The sequence below is a fragment of the Chrysoperla carnea genome, chromosome 3 (assembly GCF_905475395.1).
Source record: "Chrysoperla carnea chromosome 3, inChrCarn1.1, whole genome shotgun sequence".
Lineage (NCBI taxonomy): Eukaryota > Metazoa > Arthropoda > Insecta > Neuroptera > Chrysopidae > Chrysoperla > Chrysoperla carnea.
The window spans coordinates 3,374,486-3,395,480 of NC_058339.1; the positions used below are offsets into that span (position 1 = coordinate 3,374,486).

At 30.0% G+C, this 20,995-nt stretch overlaps 1 protein-coding gene across 1 annotated transcript in view; it reads right to left on the minus strand.

Moving 5' to 3' along the window:
• The window catches only part of LOC123294840 (WD repeat-containing protein on Y chromosome), a 32,713-nt gene extending 11,718 nt beyond the window's left edge, over window positions 1-20,995 (minus strand). The window contains exons 1-7 of the mRNA XM_044876013.1: window positions 20,745-20,995; window positions 19,279-19,456; window positions 18,227-18,338; window positions 16,730-17,058; window positions 14,722-14,904; window positions 14,410-14,643; window positions 9,131-9,383 (exon numbers count right to left, since the gene is read on the minus strand). Of these exons, the coding sequence (XP_044731948.1) occupies window positions 9,131-9,383; window positions 14,410-14,643; window positions 14,722-14,904; window positions 16,730-17,058; window positions 18,227-18,338; window positions 19,279-19,456; window positions 20,745-20,995 (1,540 nt within the window). The remainder of the gene's footprint in view (window positions 1-9,130; window positions 9,384-14,409; window positions 14,644-14,721; window positions 14,905-16,729; window positions 17,059-18,226; window positions 18,339-19,278; window positions 19,457-20,744) is intronic.

The window sequence follows — 20,995 nt, forward strand, 5'->3', positions numbered from 1 at the left end:
AAGATAACAGATCGAATTTTGGTGCAAAACATCAGCTTTCAAAACAAAAGCGAAATCTTTGGCTGGTATTAAATTTTAAGGCGGTCATCTTGCATGGGTTTTTTCGTGCATCTCTCGAAACACAAGATGTCTTTATTAGATTATATAAATATATACTATGCAAAATCAGAAATCTATATTTAATCCTTTACACACAAAGATTAAATATTTATTGCAATTACGTCATTATAAAAGGCAATCATTGTATCACTATAGTCAGTGGCGTGCATATAGACAGAAAGACACTACCCTACATAATTCAGATAAATATGTATAATCTTTTTCTGATATCTAATATTATTTATCTACGAGTACAATCAATAAATAAAAAATCTTAACGGATATCACCTATAATTCTATACGGCATACAGATTATGCCAGCTGGTTCATTCAATTTTAAGTAACTTCGCATTACGCTGCACTTTGTTTCTTATTTAAGTACCTACACCTACAACTACAACTTTGATTCATTTGATCTCCATAATTCGTATAACGATCAGTGATCTACAGACATAAAGCACTATTACTTTTTTGTCTTACTAATTTTTATACTGAGTCGAGTCGCCAATATTGATTGTTTTGGTTTGTTTCTGGTTATATTATCAGATGTTTAAGCTTTTAACGTTTATAATAGAGAAAAATGGATAATATTCACTACGAAACTTGTTCAGATGGCGTGCGTATAGACAAAATAAAAAATAATGCGTTTTCAAAACTATCTTTCGATGACAAAATACAAGTGATCGTTAAGGGTCGTTGTACACCGGATTTGCAATATTTGCAATTAATACAAATTAAAAATAAAGTCAACAGCAAATTCAATAAAAAACAATCTGATTCATATTATTGGCTGACAGGTTGTAAACACAGCAATTGGTTGTTTTGCTTCTCTAATCTACTATTTACATAAAACCGTATGGAACGACCAGTTGGCAGTTACATCGATATGCATAATTTTTCTACGGCCGCAAAAAACACGATCAATCTGAAAACACTTAGATAGCTTCCCTTAACTATCACACGTCTAGGAAAAGTCTGTGTACTCACACCACCATCTTTTCACTGCTATTATTTAATTTTAATCTATAAAGAATAAAGTCTATAAAATCAGCCATTCTATATGTGTATATTTGTGGTTACAAATACCTTCATCATTATTTACTTCATGACCATGACAATGAACCAAAACCAACATGCAATATTTTTGATTATAAAGTAGCTTTTAAAAATTTCTGCCTACCCTGTGGAAAAACTCAGTGCACGCCACTGACTATAGTTGGCTGACATTGCTTTTATTAATATTATCAGTTGGTAAAACACGTGTTCAGATCTCTTCCCTTATGGAAAAAATAAACTGTTACAAAGTCATACAAAGTTTAAATAAGAGTTCTTAAAGTCTTACTTTCTCTTACAAACTCTGAAAAAGTCTTATAAACTCTGAATAAGATCTAATAAGACGTAAAAAGTAGGAATTATTCCATCTTTTCGGCCGCTGCCAGAAGAGTTATTCAGAGTTAATAAAACTTACTAAAAGAGTTAGTAAGACTTTTTCAGAGTTTTTAATATTCTATATATATATATATATATCTTTATTTGACATAAATCAAAATAAGCTACACAAATTGCACAAATTATTAAATCAAAAAGGACTATACATGTTGATTGAAAAATTAAACAAAAATAAGAATAGTCTTAATTATTACAACCATAAAAAAAATAAAAAATAAAAACATAATAGAATAAAAAAATTTTAATAAAAATTTATAAAAACATGGGCGGTTTCAATGGAGGTAAGCGTTTCTTTTATTTAAAATAAACCTTAGAAAGGCGACCACCGGCTTAATTTTTTTAGGCTCAGAAACGTTTAGTATGTCTTCCGCAGTGTACATTTTAAACTTATTAATATCCTGCTTTTCTTTTCCTTCTACCCCCGGACAGTCTTCTATCAAATGCTTCACACTCTCGGCTGCATTACACAAAACGCAAACTCTTACTCCATTAACTTTCACGCTATTCCATCTAAAACCATACATTCGAAAACTAGCAATCACATATCTTTCATTCCTCTCACATATACTTAAATATTTGGCACCTTGAACGTAGTGGTCTAGCATAGCAAACATGCTCAGACTCTCTTTGCTCCTGATATCTTCCAGATTTCCAGTCAGAGCAATCTGGTTTACCACTCGTTTCACAGATGCTTTGTCATCCATTTCAATCACACCATTTAATCCTCTTTCGTTCAATAACTCATTCAGCACACTCATTGTTCTGTCATTTATACATGTTATTTGCAACCTTTTATCAGAGTTAATTATTCTGTTACGATAATTGATAGCTTTTTGAATACAGAGATATTCAGCGTTCCTAACTCCAAGCTCTAGATTAACTGCAGAGTTTGGCGTAGATTTGGATACACATAGTAATTCCTTATAGAAATTATGCAGGACCACATTAATTTTTTTAAATTGGTTGTTGTAATTGTTACAATTTGTGATCCACACTTCACTTCCATAGGTTAAAATAGGCAATACCAAAGCATTGCACATTTTCACAATCACATTTACTGGAAAATTCTCATATTTGTACACATACCGTCTTATATAAATTAATGTTATTTTGGCTTTATCTCTCATTCGCTCCACATGCTCATTCCAACTTCCATTCCCAGATAGCACCACTCCCAGATACTCAAAGTTCCTAACATTCTCAATCATTTGCTCTTTATACATCCATACCTCATTGGCGCCACGCTTCCGTCCATTACTCACAATCATCATCTTTGTTTTTCTCGCATTCACACTCAATTTCCACTTATCGCAATACTCCTCTAACGCTCTTAAACTTCTTCTCATCCCACCAACTGATTTGGAGGTTAGTACCACGTCATCTGCATAAAACAAAATCTTAGCTTCATAGCCTTTAATACAAGGAGACGTAGTACTAATGTTCTCCATCCATTCATACAGATCGTTAATATACAGCAAGAAAAGGAGCGCTGATAGATGGCATCCCTGCCGTAGACCTTTATACGTTTTGAAGCTTAGTCTGAGTTTTTAATACTTAAAAAAAGTTTTGAATAATTTTTTGAGGCTGTAAAAAGAATTATTCCGACTTTTTAAAACTTTCAATAGTAAATTTATAGGCTATAAAAAGAATTAGTAAGAGTTTTTAATACTTAAAAAAAGTATTTTATAAAAGTGTCAAAAGAATTAGTAAGAGTTTTTAATACTTAAAAAAAGTATTTCATAAAAATGTCAAAAGAATTATTCAGAGTTTTTCTGACTTATTTTCTATATTTATTAAAATTTTTTGCGAATTACATTATAATTATTATTTCAGTTATCGTTGTCATTATAAATTCGTCAAGTGAAACTTAAATATCCAGTAACAAATTATTTTGCAACACAGGCAAAATAATTTGTTACTGGATATTTAAGTTTCACATGACGAATTTATAATGACAACGATAACTGAAATATTTTCAAATATAAATATAATCAATCGCAGTTCAAACGTTTAAGGTAATAAATTTGAAGAAATAATTAAAAACAAATTTTTATTTTTTCTATTTATTTTTACAAAGTTTTTTTTTACATTTTTTAAATTATAAAATCTTTTTTTAGGAGCGCTTATTGTGCGCTGTTTTTGAATATTAATTTTTTTGTTTGGTTTTACAAACTTTTGAAGCTTATATTAATATTTTTTAAATCTATTTACTATCGCTTTAATTTTATTCATTCCTAATTATCATAAATAAATAAATTATTAATTAGAACATAAAAGTTACATAATACTTTACGAGCAATTATTGCACGCTGTTCAATTGACGATATTACTTTTTTGTTTGATTATGACAAAAACTTGCAACTTATATTAACTTTTTTTAAAACAATAAATTAAAATTTATTAACATAAAAACATAAATAATATCTTACGAGCAGTAATTGCACTCTTTATATTCCTTTTATCAAATTCGTCATTTTCAAACACTGTGACAAAATGACCAATTTGGTACAAAACATATGTCACCAAAAAAAATTACATTTTTAAATAGTTAAAAATACAGTGATGTCTTTTAATTGTTTAAAAAATATATATTTTAATAAATCGGTGGAATAATAAAATAATTAATTAAAACATGTTCCACAAAATAGAGTTTTTTAGAGAAAATACAATTTTATAGAAAAATTGGTCAAAAATAATTGACTGGATAATTTTTAAAATTCAATAAAATTTGAAAGCAAATTTTCAAAAAAATCAATTATATAATTTTTATTATTATCAATAATTATTAACTATCAATTGTTTTTGTCAATCTTTTTTAGATGAAAATTTTTAAAATCAATCATTCAAAAACGGATTGAAATCAACGTCTAAAATTTACTGTTCAATTTAGATACTACAAAATCACAAAAAAAAATTGTAAATTTAAGAGAATTCGTACCTTTCGGATTTCAGATCCGAACTAATTTTCTTTTGTTGGTTTGTTTCTTCAGTAGATTTCGTTTTGATAGAGACGATTTTCTTCTGTCGTGTATCTCTTCTTCTCGGCTTTCGTAAACTGTTTCAACGAATAAATTGTAATAAAATTTTTAAAATATGTTAGCAATGCAAATTTTACAGAAAAAATTTTCGAGCTTTTTATATAAAAATGCCACCAGGTTACCTTGATATTTGTTTAGTTTTGTATTTTATTTTATTTAGAACCAATATATTATAACACTTAATGACCAGCATACATACGTACTGTAACAGGCTCATATCTACCTAATCTAATCATATCTACCAATTTTTTTTAAACAAGTGACTATTTTTACATGTTTAGTTTTATAAAATTGCCCACAACCTCTTAAAACCAAAATTTAAATAAAAAAAAACAAGTGAAAACAAACAAATGACTGAATCAATTTTTGAAATACCATGTACATACTATATAATTTGCGCCCTCAAGGGTAAACAGTGAAGTTTACGAAAAAATTGATCTCTGGACTCAAGACCCAATTTTTACACCTCACTTTTTACGTCCTAAAAACAATATTGTTGTCATTCGCAGCCCATAACTGAAAAATTGTAGGAGTTATTAGAAATGTGTAGTAAATACATATAGTAAATACATATTTACAACATATTTGCAAAATAATGTTTTTACTTTTGGGCAGTAAATTTTATATTATATTGGCAATTGTTGTTGCTTAAGTGATAATTAGTTTCTCCTTATTTGTCGATTACAGTGTTCTCGATTTAATTATAAAACTTACAGTGATTGTTAAAATTTATTATGCATTGATATGAAAATTTTTGAGAATTTGTATTTTAAGATTTCTCTAACATATTTTATTTTATCAACAATATAAAAAAAGATGTGTCGTGAGCACCCGGTAGGAAGTATGCCACAAATGAAGGGAGGATGGTAATCAAATTGTATTTAATAATTTTCATAGAGTCTGAAAATTTATATTTTTGAAAAAAAATATTTTTTGAAAAATTTAAATAACAAACGTCTTCTTTATGAATACAAATATCATAGAATATGGTTTATTAATATTCGAAAATAATTATATTTACTGTTAAATATATTTCACAAAAGTATTGAAGTAAAATTAGTTATTTCACTTCATAAAGTAAATGTACATATGATATAATGGTGGCTAATACAATAATATTTTTACAAGATTATTCTGGTCAAACTTAAACATACACACATGTGGTTACTTTAACAAATATGATTCATGTTTTACAAGATTTTACAAGATATTATTATTTAAAATAAATAAAACATAAATTTTATTTTTGAGGATTGATAATAAATATTCAACAAAGTGCACTCAAAAAACTCTGATTTAGATTTTGGTTTTTGCCAAAATTATTATTTTTGTTTATTTAAAAAATAAGTAATTGAAAAAAAAAATTAAGTTCAGAAAGTATTATTTAGTATGTAAATGAAATGTACAAAGTATAGGAGAAATCGGTCCGAATATTTTCGACTACCGATTTGACAACCGAAAAAGTTTTGAGAAAAACTTAATTAAAGTTTGATACACAAATAAAACTGAAAAAAATACATATAAAAATACATTAATAAAATAAAGATTAAAAAAGCGCCCGGAGACTATTGTCTATTACTCGGAAAGTTTGGCTTCTAATGACTTGAAAGGTTGTTAAATGGAGAGTGTTCTTAGCTATATTTCAAATGCGAGTTTAGAATTCTGGACACACAAAAAAAAAGAAAAAAAAAAGAAATTGGCGATGAACTTCAAAATCGGCTCAGTTGGCTTCAAATGACTACAAATTTTCAGAAAACAAAAAATTTTATTCCAGTTTCAAAATATATAAGAGAATCGATTTTCAGACCCTATGAAAATTGTATTAAAAAAATTATTAAATACAATTTTATTACCATCCCTTCATTTAGCTTGTTTTTCAATATAGCATAACTTAAAACAAAAGTGGCATACTTCCTACCGGGTGCTCACGACACATCTTTTTTTATATTGTTGATAAAATAAAATATGTTAGAGAAATCTTAAAATACAAATTCTCAAAAATTTTCATATCAATGCATAATAAATTTTAACAATCACTGTAAGTTTTATAATTAAATCGAGAACACTGTAATCGACAAATAAGGAGAAACTAATTATCACTTAAGCAACAACAATTGCCAATATAATATAAAATTTACTGCCCAAAAGTAAAAACATTATTTTGCAAATATGTTGTAAATATGTATTTACTATATGTATTTACTACACATTTCTAATAACTCCTACAATTTTTCAGTTATGGGCTGCGAATGACAACAATATTGTTTTTAGGACGTAAAAAGTGAGGTGTAAAAATTGGGTCTTGAGTCCAGAGATCAATTTTTTCGTAAACTTCACTGTTTACCCTTGAGGGCGCAAATTATATAGTATGTACATGGTATTTCAAAAATTGATTCAGTCATTTGTTTGTTTTCACTTGTTTTTTTTTTATTTAAATTTTGGTTTTAAGAGGTTGTGGGCAATTTTATAAAACTAAACATGTAAAAATAGTCACTTGTTTAAAAAAAATTGGTAGATATGATTAGATTAGGTAGATATGAGCCTGTTACAGTACGTATGTATGCTGGTCATTAAGTGTTATAATATATTGGTTCTAAATAAAATAAAATACAAAACTAAACAAATATCAAGGTAACCTGGTGGCATTTTTATATAAAAAGCTCGAAAATTTTTTCTGTAAAATTTGCATTGCTAACATATTTTAAAAATTTTATTACAATTTATTCGTTGAAACAGTTTACGAAAGCCGAGAAGAAGAGATACACGACAGAAGAAAATCGTCTCTATCAAAACGAAATCTACTGAAGAAACAAACCAACAAAAGAAAATTAGTTCGGATCTGAAATCCGAAAGGTACGAATTCTCTTAAATTTACAATTTTTTTTTGTGATTTTGTAGTATCTAAATTGAACAGTAAATTTTAGACGTTGATTTCAATCCGTTTTTGAATGATTGATTTTAAAAATTTTCATCTAAAAAAGATTGACAAAAACAATTGATAGTTAATAATTATTGATAATAATAAAAATTATATAATTGATTTTTTTGAAAATTTGCTTTCAAATTTTATTGAATTTTAAAAATTATCCAGTCAATTATTTTTGACCAATTTTTCTATAAAATTGTATTTTCTCTAAAAAACTCTATTTTGTGGAACATGTTTTAATTAATTATTTTATTATTCCACCGATTTATTAAAATATATTTTTTTTAAACAATTAAAAGACATCACTGTATTTTTAACTATTTAAAAATGTAATTTTTTTTGGTGACATATGTTTTGTACCAAATTGGTCATTTTGTCACAGTGTTTGAAAATGACGAATTTGATAAAAGGAATATAAAGAGTGCAATTACTGCTCGTAAGATATTATTTATGTTTTTATGTTAATAAATTTTAATTTATTGTTTTAAAAAAAGTTAATATAAGTTGCAAGTTTTTGTCATAATCAAACAAAAAAGTAATATCGTCAATTGAACAGCGTGCAATAATTGCTCGTAAAGTATTATGTAACTTTTATGTTCTAATTAATAATTTATTTATTTATGATAATTAGGAATGAATAAAATTAAAGCGATAGTAAATAGATTTAAAAAATATTAATATAAGCTTCAAAAGTTTGTAAAACCAAACAAAAAAATTAATATTCAAAAACAGCGCACAATAAGCGCTCCTAAAAAAAGATTTTATAATTTAAAAAATGTAAAAAAAAACTTTGTAAAAATAAATAGAAAAAATAAAAATTTGTTTTTAATTATTTCTTCAAATTTATTACCTTAAACGTTTGAACTGCGATTGATTATATTTATATTTGAAAATATTTCAGTTATCGTTGTCATTATAAATTCGTCATGTGAAACTTAAATATCCAGTAACAAATTATTTTGCCTGTGTTGCAAAATAATTTGTTACTGGATATTTAAGTTTCACTTGACGAATTTATAATGACAACGATAACTGAAATAATAATTATAATGTAATTCGCAAAAAATTTTAATAAATATAGAAAATAAGTCAGAAAAACTCTGAATAATTCTTTTGACATTTTTATGAAATACTTTTTTTAAGTATTAAAAACTCTTACTAATTCTTTTGACACTTTTATAAAATACTTTTTTTAAGTATTAAAAACTCTTACTAATTCTTTTTATAGCCTATAAATTTACTATTGAAAGTTTTAAAAAGTCGGAATAATTCTTTTTACAGCCTCAAAAAATTATTCAAAACTTTTTTTAAGTATTAAAAACTCTGAAAAAGTCTTACTAACTCTTTTAGTAAGTTTTATTAACTCTGAATAACTCTTCTGGCAGCGGCCGAAAAGATGGAATAATTCCTACTTTTTACGTCTTATTAGATCTTATTCAGAGTTTATAAGACTTTTTCAGAGTTTGTAAGAGAAAGTAAGACTTTAAGAACTCTTATTTAAACTTTGTATGACTTTGTAACAGTTTATTTTTTCCATAAGGGTTTACTTGACTTCAATTATATTCAAAGCTCGTAAATAGTCATTGCATTAATAATAGAATAGAATAAATAACAAAACCAGTAAATGGATCCCATGTAATAATGGTACTTTCGAATCCACAAGTTACAATTCTTTTAAAAAGAGGATTATACAGAACAACTGATATTTCTTCTGTATGGGTATAACCATCAGTTTCTTCTGGATTTAATGTTCCATATATTGTTAATACAGCAATTTTTTGACTGCCAATATAAATTTCTTTTGTTTTCGGATTATAATATGTAGTTAATTCGCACCGTTCTCCCAAATTATTTGGTAATGAAATATATTGCTAATAAAGAAAAAACAATGTAAATAGTAAAATATTCGCTTCATCAAGTTTTCGAATGAAATTAATAGTATAAGCCAAAGAGACAACATTTTACCTTGCGCTCAAAAATTTATGTGACTGGCTGAAAATTTGGGTACATGTAATGGAATGAGTATACAATAATATATTAAATTGACCTGTGTATAGGGGGAAGTGGGGCACATTCATACAAGGGGCACCTTCATACACTGCATATATCTGAAGTTAGGTGCACATCAACAGAGTGACTTATGCGTGTGTGTGTAGCTTACCTATGTGTACGGTAGTGGACGGAGTTTGACAGTAGTCGGCGGGAGACACGCGGCGTTGTGACACTGAACGTGATTCGGCCAGGCGTAAGTAAATTTATAACCTCACTTGTAACGTCTTTTGTTATTAACACCTACACTTTAGACTGTCCAATTCTATTTTATTTCAAAGATGATAGGGCCAAGATTGTGAGTTGATCTGTGAATAATTCAATATATGGTAGGTTTTTTTTTAACAATATTTTGATTTCATTTTCTTGTTATGGGGCAGGTTCATACAGTAGTATACGGGGCACATTCATACTGTATGAATGTGCCCCATTTTATTATTTTAGCCAATACAATTTAAGCAATGCTATAATTTGGTTTTTCAGAACGATAATGGTCAGAAATTACAAGAAAAAAGAAACTCGGAGTAAAGAGGTGGACGAACAAGCAATGACAAAAGCTATCGATGAAGTTTTAAAGAACAACCTCTCTATCCGAAAATCGGCAGTCATGTACGCGGTTAATGCAGCAACATTACAAAGCCGTATCAAAAAAATACGCAAAATACAAAACCTTGATAGCGAAATTCGTATATTTGGGTCCAAATTTGCATCGCAGCAGGTTTTCACTATAACTGAAGAGAATGTTTTGAATAAATATATCTTAGATTGTTCTAAGATGCACTATGGCCTGACATGTGAACAAGTAAAAAAACTTGCATACGAATTTGCTAAGGCCAATGAGATTAAATACCCTGAAAGCTGGAATAATAATAAGCAAGCGGGAGCAGACTGGTTAGCAAGTTTCCGTAAACGCCATACAAATATAAGTTTGCGTAAACCGGAAAACACAAGTGCTGCCAGATCATTCGGTTTCAACAAAACGGCAGTGAACGATTTTTTTCAGAATCTGGAAAATATATACCGCAAATACAATTTTACTGCCGATCGGATTTTCAACTACGACGAATCTGGTATCTCAACTGTTATGACCACACCTAAAATTTTTGCGGATAAAAGTCAAAAACAGGTTGGCCAAATAGTGTCTGCAGAGAGAGGAGAGCTGGTCACATTTGGTGGTATTATATCAGCAAGTGGAAATACCATACCGCCCTTATTCATCTTCCCTCGCGTACATTTTAAGGATCACTTTATAGAAGGTGCTCCAGAAGGATCTTTGGGTGTAGCCACGAGAAGTGGTTGGATAAACTCAAGCATTTTTGTTGATGTCTTAAAGCACATACAGAAACACACCTTGTGTTCAAAAGACAACCCAATTTTGCTTATTTTTGACAACCATGAGAGTCATATATCGATTGATGCAATCCACTACTGCCGTGACAATGGGATTGTATGTCTCTCTTTTCCACCACAACAACTCATCGTCTCCAACCATTAGATGTTGGCGTATTTGGACCATTAAAGTCGAAATTAAAAACGGCTTTCAATGACTGGCACGTTTCTCACCCAGGAAAGACATTAAATATTTATAACATCCCCAAACTGACCAAGCTACCTTGTTTAGAATCATTTAGTTTGAGAAATATAACCAGCGCTTATGAAAAGACCGGAATATGGCCTTTCAATAAGTTAATTTTCAATGACGAAGATTTTGCGCCGGTACAGGTGTATCATTCAAATCCTGTAACAAATTCCAACGAAAGCGCAGGTGGTGAAGAGCTTGCTACAGTAGGTGTTGAACTTAGAAATATTTCTGCTCAAACACCTCCGACTTTGTCCAAAAATGTCTCGCCTTCATTGCTTTCACAACAAATAGATTACGACAATCCTGCACCACCGACAGTGATAGATTATGACAATACTGGACCATCTACTTCGAAAGTATTGAAGACGCCGGAAATGATAAGACCCTATCCGAAAGTTCAGAGACGCACACAAACAAAGAAAGGTAGATCACTTGGCAAATCAAGAATTTATACAGACACGCCCGAGAAGAATAGGAGAAAACATTGAACATTGAAGAATTGGAGAAAAATAAACATGAGAAGAGATTAGAAAAAGAACGGAAAAGTAAAGCAAGAGAAATAAAGAGAGCGTTGAGTTTACTGAATGACGATGGTGTTAAAATGAGTAAACCGAAAAGAAATAAAACCAAAGAGATCGAACTAACTTGTAGTGACAGTGAAACAGATATCAGTCTGCGAGAAAGTTCTGCTTCACCTTTTGACATGCTTGAAGAAAGCGAAAATGATCATGAAGAGCCCATTGACCCTGAAAATGTCAAAGATGGTGCCTTTGTACTAGTCAAATTTGAAAAAAAGAAGACCATTATTTACTATGTCGGACAAATCGTCAAACACTACAGCTTGACAGAAGTAATGGTGTCGTTTTTGAGGAAGAAACCAGGTTCTTCTATGAATTTTGTCTTTCCAAATGTTAAAGATGAAGGGACAGTAGATCTATCAGATGTCGTTTTGATATTACCGGATCCTAAATCAGCTAAAACAGCTAGGACCGCTAACATTTTAAGTTTCAACAAAGATCTCTCTATTTATAACGTACAATAATGATAATATTATAGTAAAGATAATTATCTTGAAGTTAATTAGTCACTTAGGATCTCTCATGTTGGTTGTGATAGTTTTTGAAATTGTTGATTATTGATAGTACAAAATAAGAAGTATAAGCACAAGACTAAGATATTAATATAGTAATGGAAATAATCCGAAAGACTGACGACTGATAGATTAATTTAGTTCCATTGGTGATAGAAAAGAAAACCTAACTATAATTATGTTATCCTTTTTTTAATGTATATTCATGTAAACGTGATGCCCTTTGTTTTGATACTTTGATTTTAATAAATAAATAAATATTTTAAGCACAATATGTTTATTTTTTACATGTATGAATCTGCCCCATAGCCTGTATGAAAGTGCCTCGCATGTGGGGCACATTCTGTTTTTTTTTTTAATTTGTCATAAAAATTCGTACAAGTGTATTTATACTAATGTTATGTTTTTATTATTAAGTCAGATAGTTCGACTATTGATTTCTGAGGAATTGATACAGATATTGATACCAGAAAGAATTCTATAAGGTCAAATATAAAAACCGTATGAAGGTACCCCACCCTATAATGTACGAAAAATTTGAAAAATAGAAAATTAACCTTAAAAAGTTTGTTTTTTCAAATAAATTAAAAAGTGCGATTTAGTTGAGAAAATGCTTCATTAAAAGTTATAGATGACACAATTTTGTGCATTTAAGTTTTAAGAACGACTCTCTAGCACGAAAATATATCCGATTTTATAATTTTTCAATAACAATCTCGAAAGTCAGGCCTCAGTTCAAATTATACAAATATCCTTCTAATTACGCGGCATTAGCTCAAATAATAAATATTTCATATCAATTAAGGAATTCGTTAATTACTGAACTCTTAACTTACAGTGAATACAAAGTATATCGGTCACAACAGTGACCGGATCTAGTTATGTTTCCATTTGCATCCCAGCTTTTAAATGTTCACCGTCTGATTATTTACTACGCTAGCTATTTTAATAGCGTTTTAGTTGGTTACATTTTAATTTTAAATAGTACTTTCTCTAACTTCGTTTCCCCATATCTGACATCCATAAGTAAGAATCGGCTTTATTAGAACCCTAAATATGGGTGTTAAGCTCTTCTTGGATTTGTGACGCTGTCTATTTTACGCCAATTGATTGAAAACCAAAGCAGATAGGACCGATTTCTAAGAAGTAGCTTAAAGGAGAAGATATTTTCTAAAGTCTTCCGAAGTACTTCCGAAACTCTAGCTTAAGTAATTCTAGACTAATTTTAACTCTTTCTTAAAATAATATTTTAAAAGTATAAATAATTATATTGACGGCCATAAAAATAGCTCCGATAGTTTTTAATAGGCATTTTAATCGTGATATACTATAGCTTTTTTTCGGACGGTTATCAAACAATTCAAGTAGGGAAATTCAAATATATTTTACCATCATCAAACAGCGCTAATGGAAGACATTTGGTATGTCCTTACGCTTAGACTGGAAACATCTATGCTGTATGGTTTTCTTTTTGCCAATATCGTTATCGTAAGGTCGTAAGTCGAAATTTCAAGTTCACTTTTAAATGATTCTATTTATGTCATTTTGGTTGCTGAAAAATGAGTTTTGGTGATCGATTAGGAAATATAATGAACCACCTAAGATATTTTGGTATCTACAGAAACCCTTATTTTGAAGTTACAGTGGCTAACACCTTCCTCCCCCCCCAAAGTAGAAAATTATCATATAAATTCGCTCCGAACTTCAATACATACGGACTTTTGCATTCGACATTTTGAAAAAAATCATAAATAGTGTACACTCTTAAAATAGTATATTACACACCTAGGGAGCAAAAGTAAAGAATATCTCATATTTCATGTTCATTATCGCCTGAAGCGAAGCTGAGGGTGACCAACATGAGATCTGAGACATTATTTACTTGCTCCCGTGATGTGTATATTATTTTTCTCTTCGGCGGAGGTGAAAACCGAAACTTTGTTTTGCACAGTGGGCAGAAAGTTGAACCTTTCTGCACGGAGGTGAGAAAAATGTTTTTATGTGTTTCTTTCGTTGTGAACTTACATTTAAGGTACTAGTTTTGTAATTTAAACTCTCAAAAATTGTTTCTTGTCTCTTTTCTGATTTCAAGTTGTTTTTAAGACATAAAATTTACACTGAACTGTCTTAAAGCGAATCATAAAATACCAATTATCATAACAATATATTCTCTTACCTGAATACAACTTTGCTCTGCTAGATTCCAAATTCGAACACATTTATCTTTGCTTATCGAAAATAATAACCGACCTTCACTTAAAATGGAAACAGCAACCACAGCCATATGATGACCAGTCAACAAAGCATTAGGTTTTTGGGGTACAAATGGATTCCAAACACGTACTATCGTGTCCATACTTCCCGTCACAATAATATGATGTGCTTCATCAAAATCAAAACAATTTACACCCTGATTAAATAATTTCAATTAAATAATATTATTTACATTTAATCTCCTTATAGATCATGCATGGCTTTTTATGCTTACAGATGTAATTTTAAATGGATACACAGACTTTCGGCAGAGATCTGACATGTACATGCCCATTTTTTGGCAATTTGATGCAGAAATAAAACAATTCAAACTTGCATAAAATGCCACCTGACGAACCCAATCGGTGTGAATGTTTCGATATTCAAGTACTCTTGAGCGTGGAATTTCGGCATTATTCTAGATAGTATTAAAATTTTTATAAGTTTGGTGTTCCTAGTTAAGGATTATAATATATGTTAATTATACATAACAACGCCCGCATAACGTGACATAAATAAAACTTTGTAAGTATTAACTTTATCAAGTTTCTAACTTCTTTGAGAAGTGACCTGCTTCTAATAATGTGTGGCGGTATTGGCAAAGTTATAATTGTTTTATTATTTGTTTTATTTTGTGAAACTATAAGGGTTTCTTTAGCTATTTGGCAAAGTAATCTTAATAAGGAAACAAGCTACCCCCGCCCCCACCAAAAGTTAGAAAAACCACTTCAAAAATTTCCTCTTTATTTATATACAAGCGGTGTTTTGCATTCGATGCAAAATATCTCCCAATCTTAAAATATTTTGGACAAATGAAAAATTTATATTTTCCACCAGTAACCTGTTTATGGAAACAGAAACAACAACAAAAAAGAAAGCTAATAAACTTTCTAAGACTTTTACGAACAAATTGCGGGAACAAGTAACACACATAACTCTCGAGTCTAAATTTCTTTTCGACAATTGCTAGGAAAAGACTAAGAGAAATGTATTGCCTGCATTATAATAAAGGGTATTCAAATAAGAACATCGCTTTTAAATTGCGCGCCATTTTTAGTGACATTAAAAAATAATTGGTCATTCGTTAGTAGCATAGAAATATTCAATGGTTAGTAAATGAAGGTTATAAAGAAGGAGAACGATCGCTATGTACTAAAGCATTAGCGCACCTGTCCCTGAAAATTTGTAGAATTTATAGTTCATTTTCAGCCACCAGCCGCGCTGTCGCCGGTAAGTAGTATATTAGCGCACAACAGCCCGCATTTAATGATACAACTTAGCGATCCCAGCGCCTCACTTATTTTTTCAAAATATTGGGGACAATATTTTCTATTGCGATCGTTCTCCTTCTTTATAGCCTTCATGGGTTAGTAGACAGCGGAAGGTTAAGTAAAATGAAGCGTTGCAATACACAACCAAGAATTCTCATTGTGAATAATAATTATTATCAAAAAGAGTGAAAGTTTTACAGCCGCAGCTCGCAAAATGCGTACAATTATGGTTGGTTGTTCGACGCGATACTCAGAATGAAGCCACTGTGAGAAGATTAATGAAAAACTTTCAGCAAGCTGGGTCTATAAATGACACGGAAACAGAAAATTTTCGTTGGTCGCGAAAATTTTTCTTCATTCATAATCTCATTATGTATTTACTTCATTATTCAATAAATGTCAAACTAACACCACAAATATATATATATTTATATATATATATATAAAAACCAAGACTATTGTGCTATAGTCCTCACTTTTATTGACACCACTTATCCCTCCTTTTGATCACAGTTTTATGGATTTTAATTTTTGGTGCGGAACCCTAATTTTTTGAAAATAAAATTTAGCACATGATACTCGCTGATAATGTAATTTTTTATAGCTTAAATAATTTTAAGCTGTCGTGGAATTATTGTATGTAATTGTTAAGTATTTTAGTAAAGTACCAAAAAAAAAGTTCAGCAATAATAATCCCATGGGATAAAAAGTATGCTATATGTTAATTCAGGTTATAAACTATCTGTGTTCTAAATTTCATCCAAACCCGGTCAGTAGTTTTTGCTTGAGTAACAAACATCTAGACATCCTGACATCTATCCTCAGAAACTTTCAAGATTATAATATATATCAGATTTAAAACTCAAACTGGCGTTCTTACTGAAACAGCCTTTATAATATTTTGCTTTGTTCAATGAAAAATCATGTTGTTGTAAATAAAATCATCCAAATACAAAAAAACCAAAAACTAACTTTTATATATTTTTCCCATAGTACTTGTCGCAAAAGAAATCCGGGTTCACTTTTGAATGGACCACGACGAATGGGATTTATAAAAATAATACGAACATGACCACCTTGGTCGCCTAATATTAATTTACTTTCTTCGTCATTTATATTGCAATGATACGCCATTGTATTCACTGCATATTCTAAACTTGCCAGTAGAATGCGTAATTCAAATTTTTTTGCAGATGTATCATAAAATCTCAAATCTCGTTCCATGCTAGATGTACAAACCACACTTACATCTGGTAGAGCAACCAAATCAGTAATCAATGTTGGTTGAACTCTTAAAGTAGCTGAAAATAATAATCTTTATTTACATGTTATCATATTATTAATCTTCCTGTAGTGGAGGGCCATAATATTTATACCTCAGAATCCAGGGTCAGTCAATGAATCTTTATTAAAACTTGTTCGACCTTAGGTCTTGCGTCCGTAGGATCTATTATGTAAACCGTAAGAGATACAACAAAAATTTAATTGTATAAAATGTTCATTGTAAAAAATAAACAAATTTCGTTTGAAATCTCAACGTCGTAGTTTACCCGCGAGGACACTTATTAGACCAGAAAATAAGTACTCATTTTCTCCCCACCTAGAATAAAGCTTCGAGCGGGTTCTTCAATTGACTTTTATTGGAATATATATAAAGTGATGGAGATAAAGCCTAAAACTGTTTTCCTTAAAATGGAGGCACTTCCCCTACGTATTTTTGTAAGGATTTTGTGCATTTATATTCAGTAAGTGATAATGAACCTATTTAAATAAAAAATAAATCCTGTTATTTAATGCAGGAAAAAATTCTTTGTAGTCTGAAGTAATTCATGGCACAAAAAGTCAATATATATAATTTTCTATTATTTTGTCTAAAATATTTTTCCTAATTTGGAAGAAGAAGTTGCCGCATTGTCAAAATCTTCCTGAATAGATTTATTCACGCACTTCAAGAAACTTGTGTTTTTTTCCTACATCGTCGGCCAATGAAGAAAAACATTTTTTAAATTCCCCGGGTGGAAAAAATATCTGAAGAAAGAATAAGTCTTGATAAGTCTAAGAAAACTCTGAAAGTCTTAGGAACCCTGAATAACTCTGAATTTCTCAACGTTTTTGGACTAGTCTAATTCAGAGTTATTCAGACTAGTTGAGAAACGTTGAGAAATTCAGAGTTTGAGAGTTCTTTCGACTTTTTCAGAGTTTCTAAGACTTTTTCAGAGTTTTCTAAGAGTGATTAAGACTTAATCTAACTTCAAATATTTTTTCCACCTGGGTTAGTTTTTCGTTTTCCTCGCAATCGGCTATGACACATGATAACAAGCTTCGATCAAAAGAAAGGTAATATTTTCAAATTCCTCGACGAATCTATATTTTAATAGAATTTTGATCCAAAAACATTTCAGTTTTATGGGAGGCCATCAGAGATAATAATATTCGATTTTCAAAAACGATATGTATAATTTTACTCACTGCATTTAGAATACACTGTGCGGGACCAATTAAAATCCATTGACCAATAATTAATACACCCGTCTTTGCTTACAGTTAAATAGTTACCATTAAGCCAACTTGAACTTCTATCCTTTAAAAGTTGAAATTATATTTATTAAAATTCCGATGCATTTAAATAACAAAGTTTTTATAGAAAAACCAATTTTTTTGTAAAATGATCAGAAAAAAAGTTATAACGACCAATAGAAAATATGTTCTAAAATTTTCCTCTTTTTTCGCTTCTAACTTTGTTATTTTTGGTTCTAGGACTAAAAGTTACGACCAAAGTTCTAGAGAATTTTATTTGCAAGAGAGAATGTTATAATAATTTTTTTATGAGGCGTATATAGTTTCTCATATAAACCATAAAGATCCTTTGTGTCCTTTTTCCAAGATGGCGGCCGGGGGACAAGTGCCACAACTCTACAAACTTGAATTTAACTTCACACTAAGCCCTCTTGATATCAAAAAAATAAAATTGCGTCCTCTGACAAACGCACGCTAAGCCCAAAAAAGTGTAACATTTTAATGGACTACTACTAAAAACCTGTTTAGTAATTTGAAACACGCAATAGACGATTTTATAAGCATTGAAATTTCACTAACTTTCGACAGCGGAGGGAGAGAAATGGTTCGAAATAAGACCTTATGACAATAAGGTCAATTTAATAAAAGTTTAGATCGATTTTGGCTGAGCACATTCTCTAAATGGCCAGGTACCACAAGTTTAGGTTTTTGATCCAAAACTTGAAGAGTTGACCACTTACGGGTTAGTTGCGGGTAATCAGCTGGTAATCAGAAAAGTCAACAAGCTCATCGCGTAGCAGGCGAGCACTTTTCATGTTCCAAACAGGTAATCAAGGGGTGATAACTAATCACTTACGATTTAATATGGATATCTGGCTGTTCAGGGAGCCTTGAACAAAATTTCACAACTTAGCAGGCGGGCAATTCACATGTCTCCTAAGCTATATTGTAATGATTCCTATGTTTGTAGAATAATGCTTTTATAAATTAACAATGAAAATTACAGGTAATACTGCTGGACAACATGTTATTCGTATTATTGGTTGTCTATGATGACTTTTGTACATGCGTGGTAAACCTTTAATTGGTACTTCTAATGGAAAGTGTTCAGTGCGGAGTCTTTTTTCTTCAAATCCCAAAATTAAAAAAGATGTAAAATCAGCCCAAGTTATATAACCATCTCTTATGAAAAAAAGAAATATTGATTAAAATTAGAATTACAAATAGTTAATAGGATCAGATTCGTAAAATTTTGTTGGAAAAAAATAATTCAATTAATTTAAACATGAAATGGGTGTTGAACGCTACATCATACAGTCAGAGTGCACGTCGGCAAAAAAATTAATTGACAAATACTCTCCCCAAACTTTGTATATGGCTTCATTAGAGCTAGTCTGACACCTATGTTTTCTATATGTATATTTTGGTTTTCAAAATAAACAAGTGAAAACAAACAATTGACTGAGTTAATTGTTGAAATACCATGCATAGTCAGTGTTGATTTCTTTATCACATTACACATACAAACATGTGACACATACATAACTGATAATCAAGTATAGTACATATTATAAAATTTCCGCCTAATTGGCGCCCTCACGGGTAAACAGTGATGTTTACGAAAAAATGTTTCAAACAAAATTGTTGTGTAATTTTTGATAAGGAACATTTTTTACATTTAAACTTTTGTTCTATCTCTAACGGTTTACAAGATGGGTCCTACGGTTTACAAGAACTTGACCTCACTTTTTACGTCCTAAGTACGCTGTAAAAATTTCAGCTCGATATCTTTTTTCGTTTTTGAGTTATCGTGTCCACAGACGGACGGACAACCGGAAATGAACTAATTAGGTGATTTTATGAACACCTATGAAAAATTTTTTTTCCTAGCATCATTATTTTTAAGCGTTACAAACTTGGGACTAAACTTAATATACTATGTATATTTCATATATACATGGTATAATAAACTTCCCTGATAAAAAAGTCCGATTCATGAATCGGAAATTATTTTAGTGTTTTATGATCAGTTTTAAGCAAAAAATTAATATTGTGAATTTTTTTCTTGGCGATTAGTTTTCGAAATAAAAGTTCTTGAAAAATTAAAAATGTATTATTTTTTCTATCTCCGAAAGAATTCGCTTAGCTAAAGAAGCTCCCGCGATACGAATTCTTTATGAATAATAATTTTTTTGTAATTTGTTAAAAACTGATTAAAACTCCTAACTACCTTCCAAAACAGGGGGTTAGGTACGCCCCTGAGAGGTCGATGTTTTTTTTCAAAGTGTTTACAACGTAATAAACAACTAATAAATAAAATTTCAAAGGTGCATTAATTTTTTTCTTTTTTACGATGATATTCTATTCTGTTTTATTATACTATATACCAAAAGAAACTTGACCACCATTGTTCCTGAAACTTCATGCCGTAGTAAATTTGTTAGTATAAAATTAATAGTATTTCAGATACCTTGTACTATTTATCTTCATAAATAAAATGGAGAAAGCTTCTTCTATAGGATCGAAATTAATAACATCTAAAAGTGTTTGCCGTAGATCATCTTGTGTCATTTTTGGTTTTTCCTCGAATGCAGCTTCAATTTTCTTTAAATCTGCCTCTTCAAATTTATCATGAAAGTTTTCAATTTGTTCTACTCTCAACAATTCATCTGGTAAAAATCGAAAACATGTAATTTTTTTTTGGGTCGATTTTCGATCCAT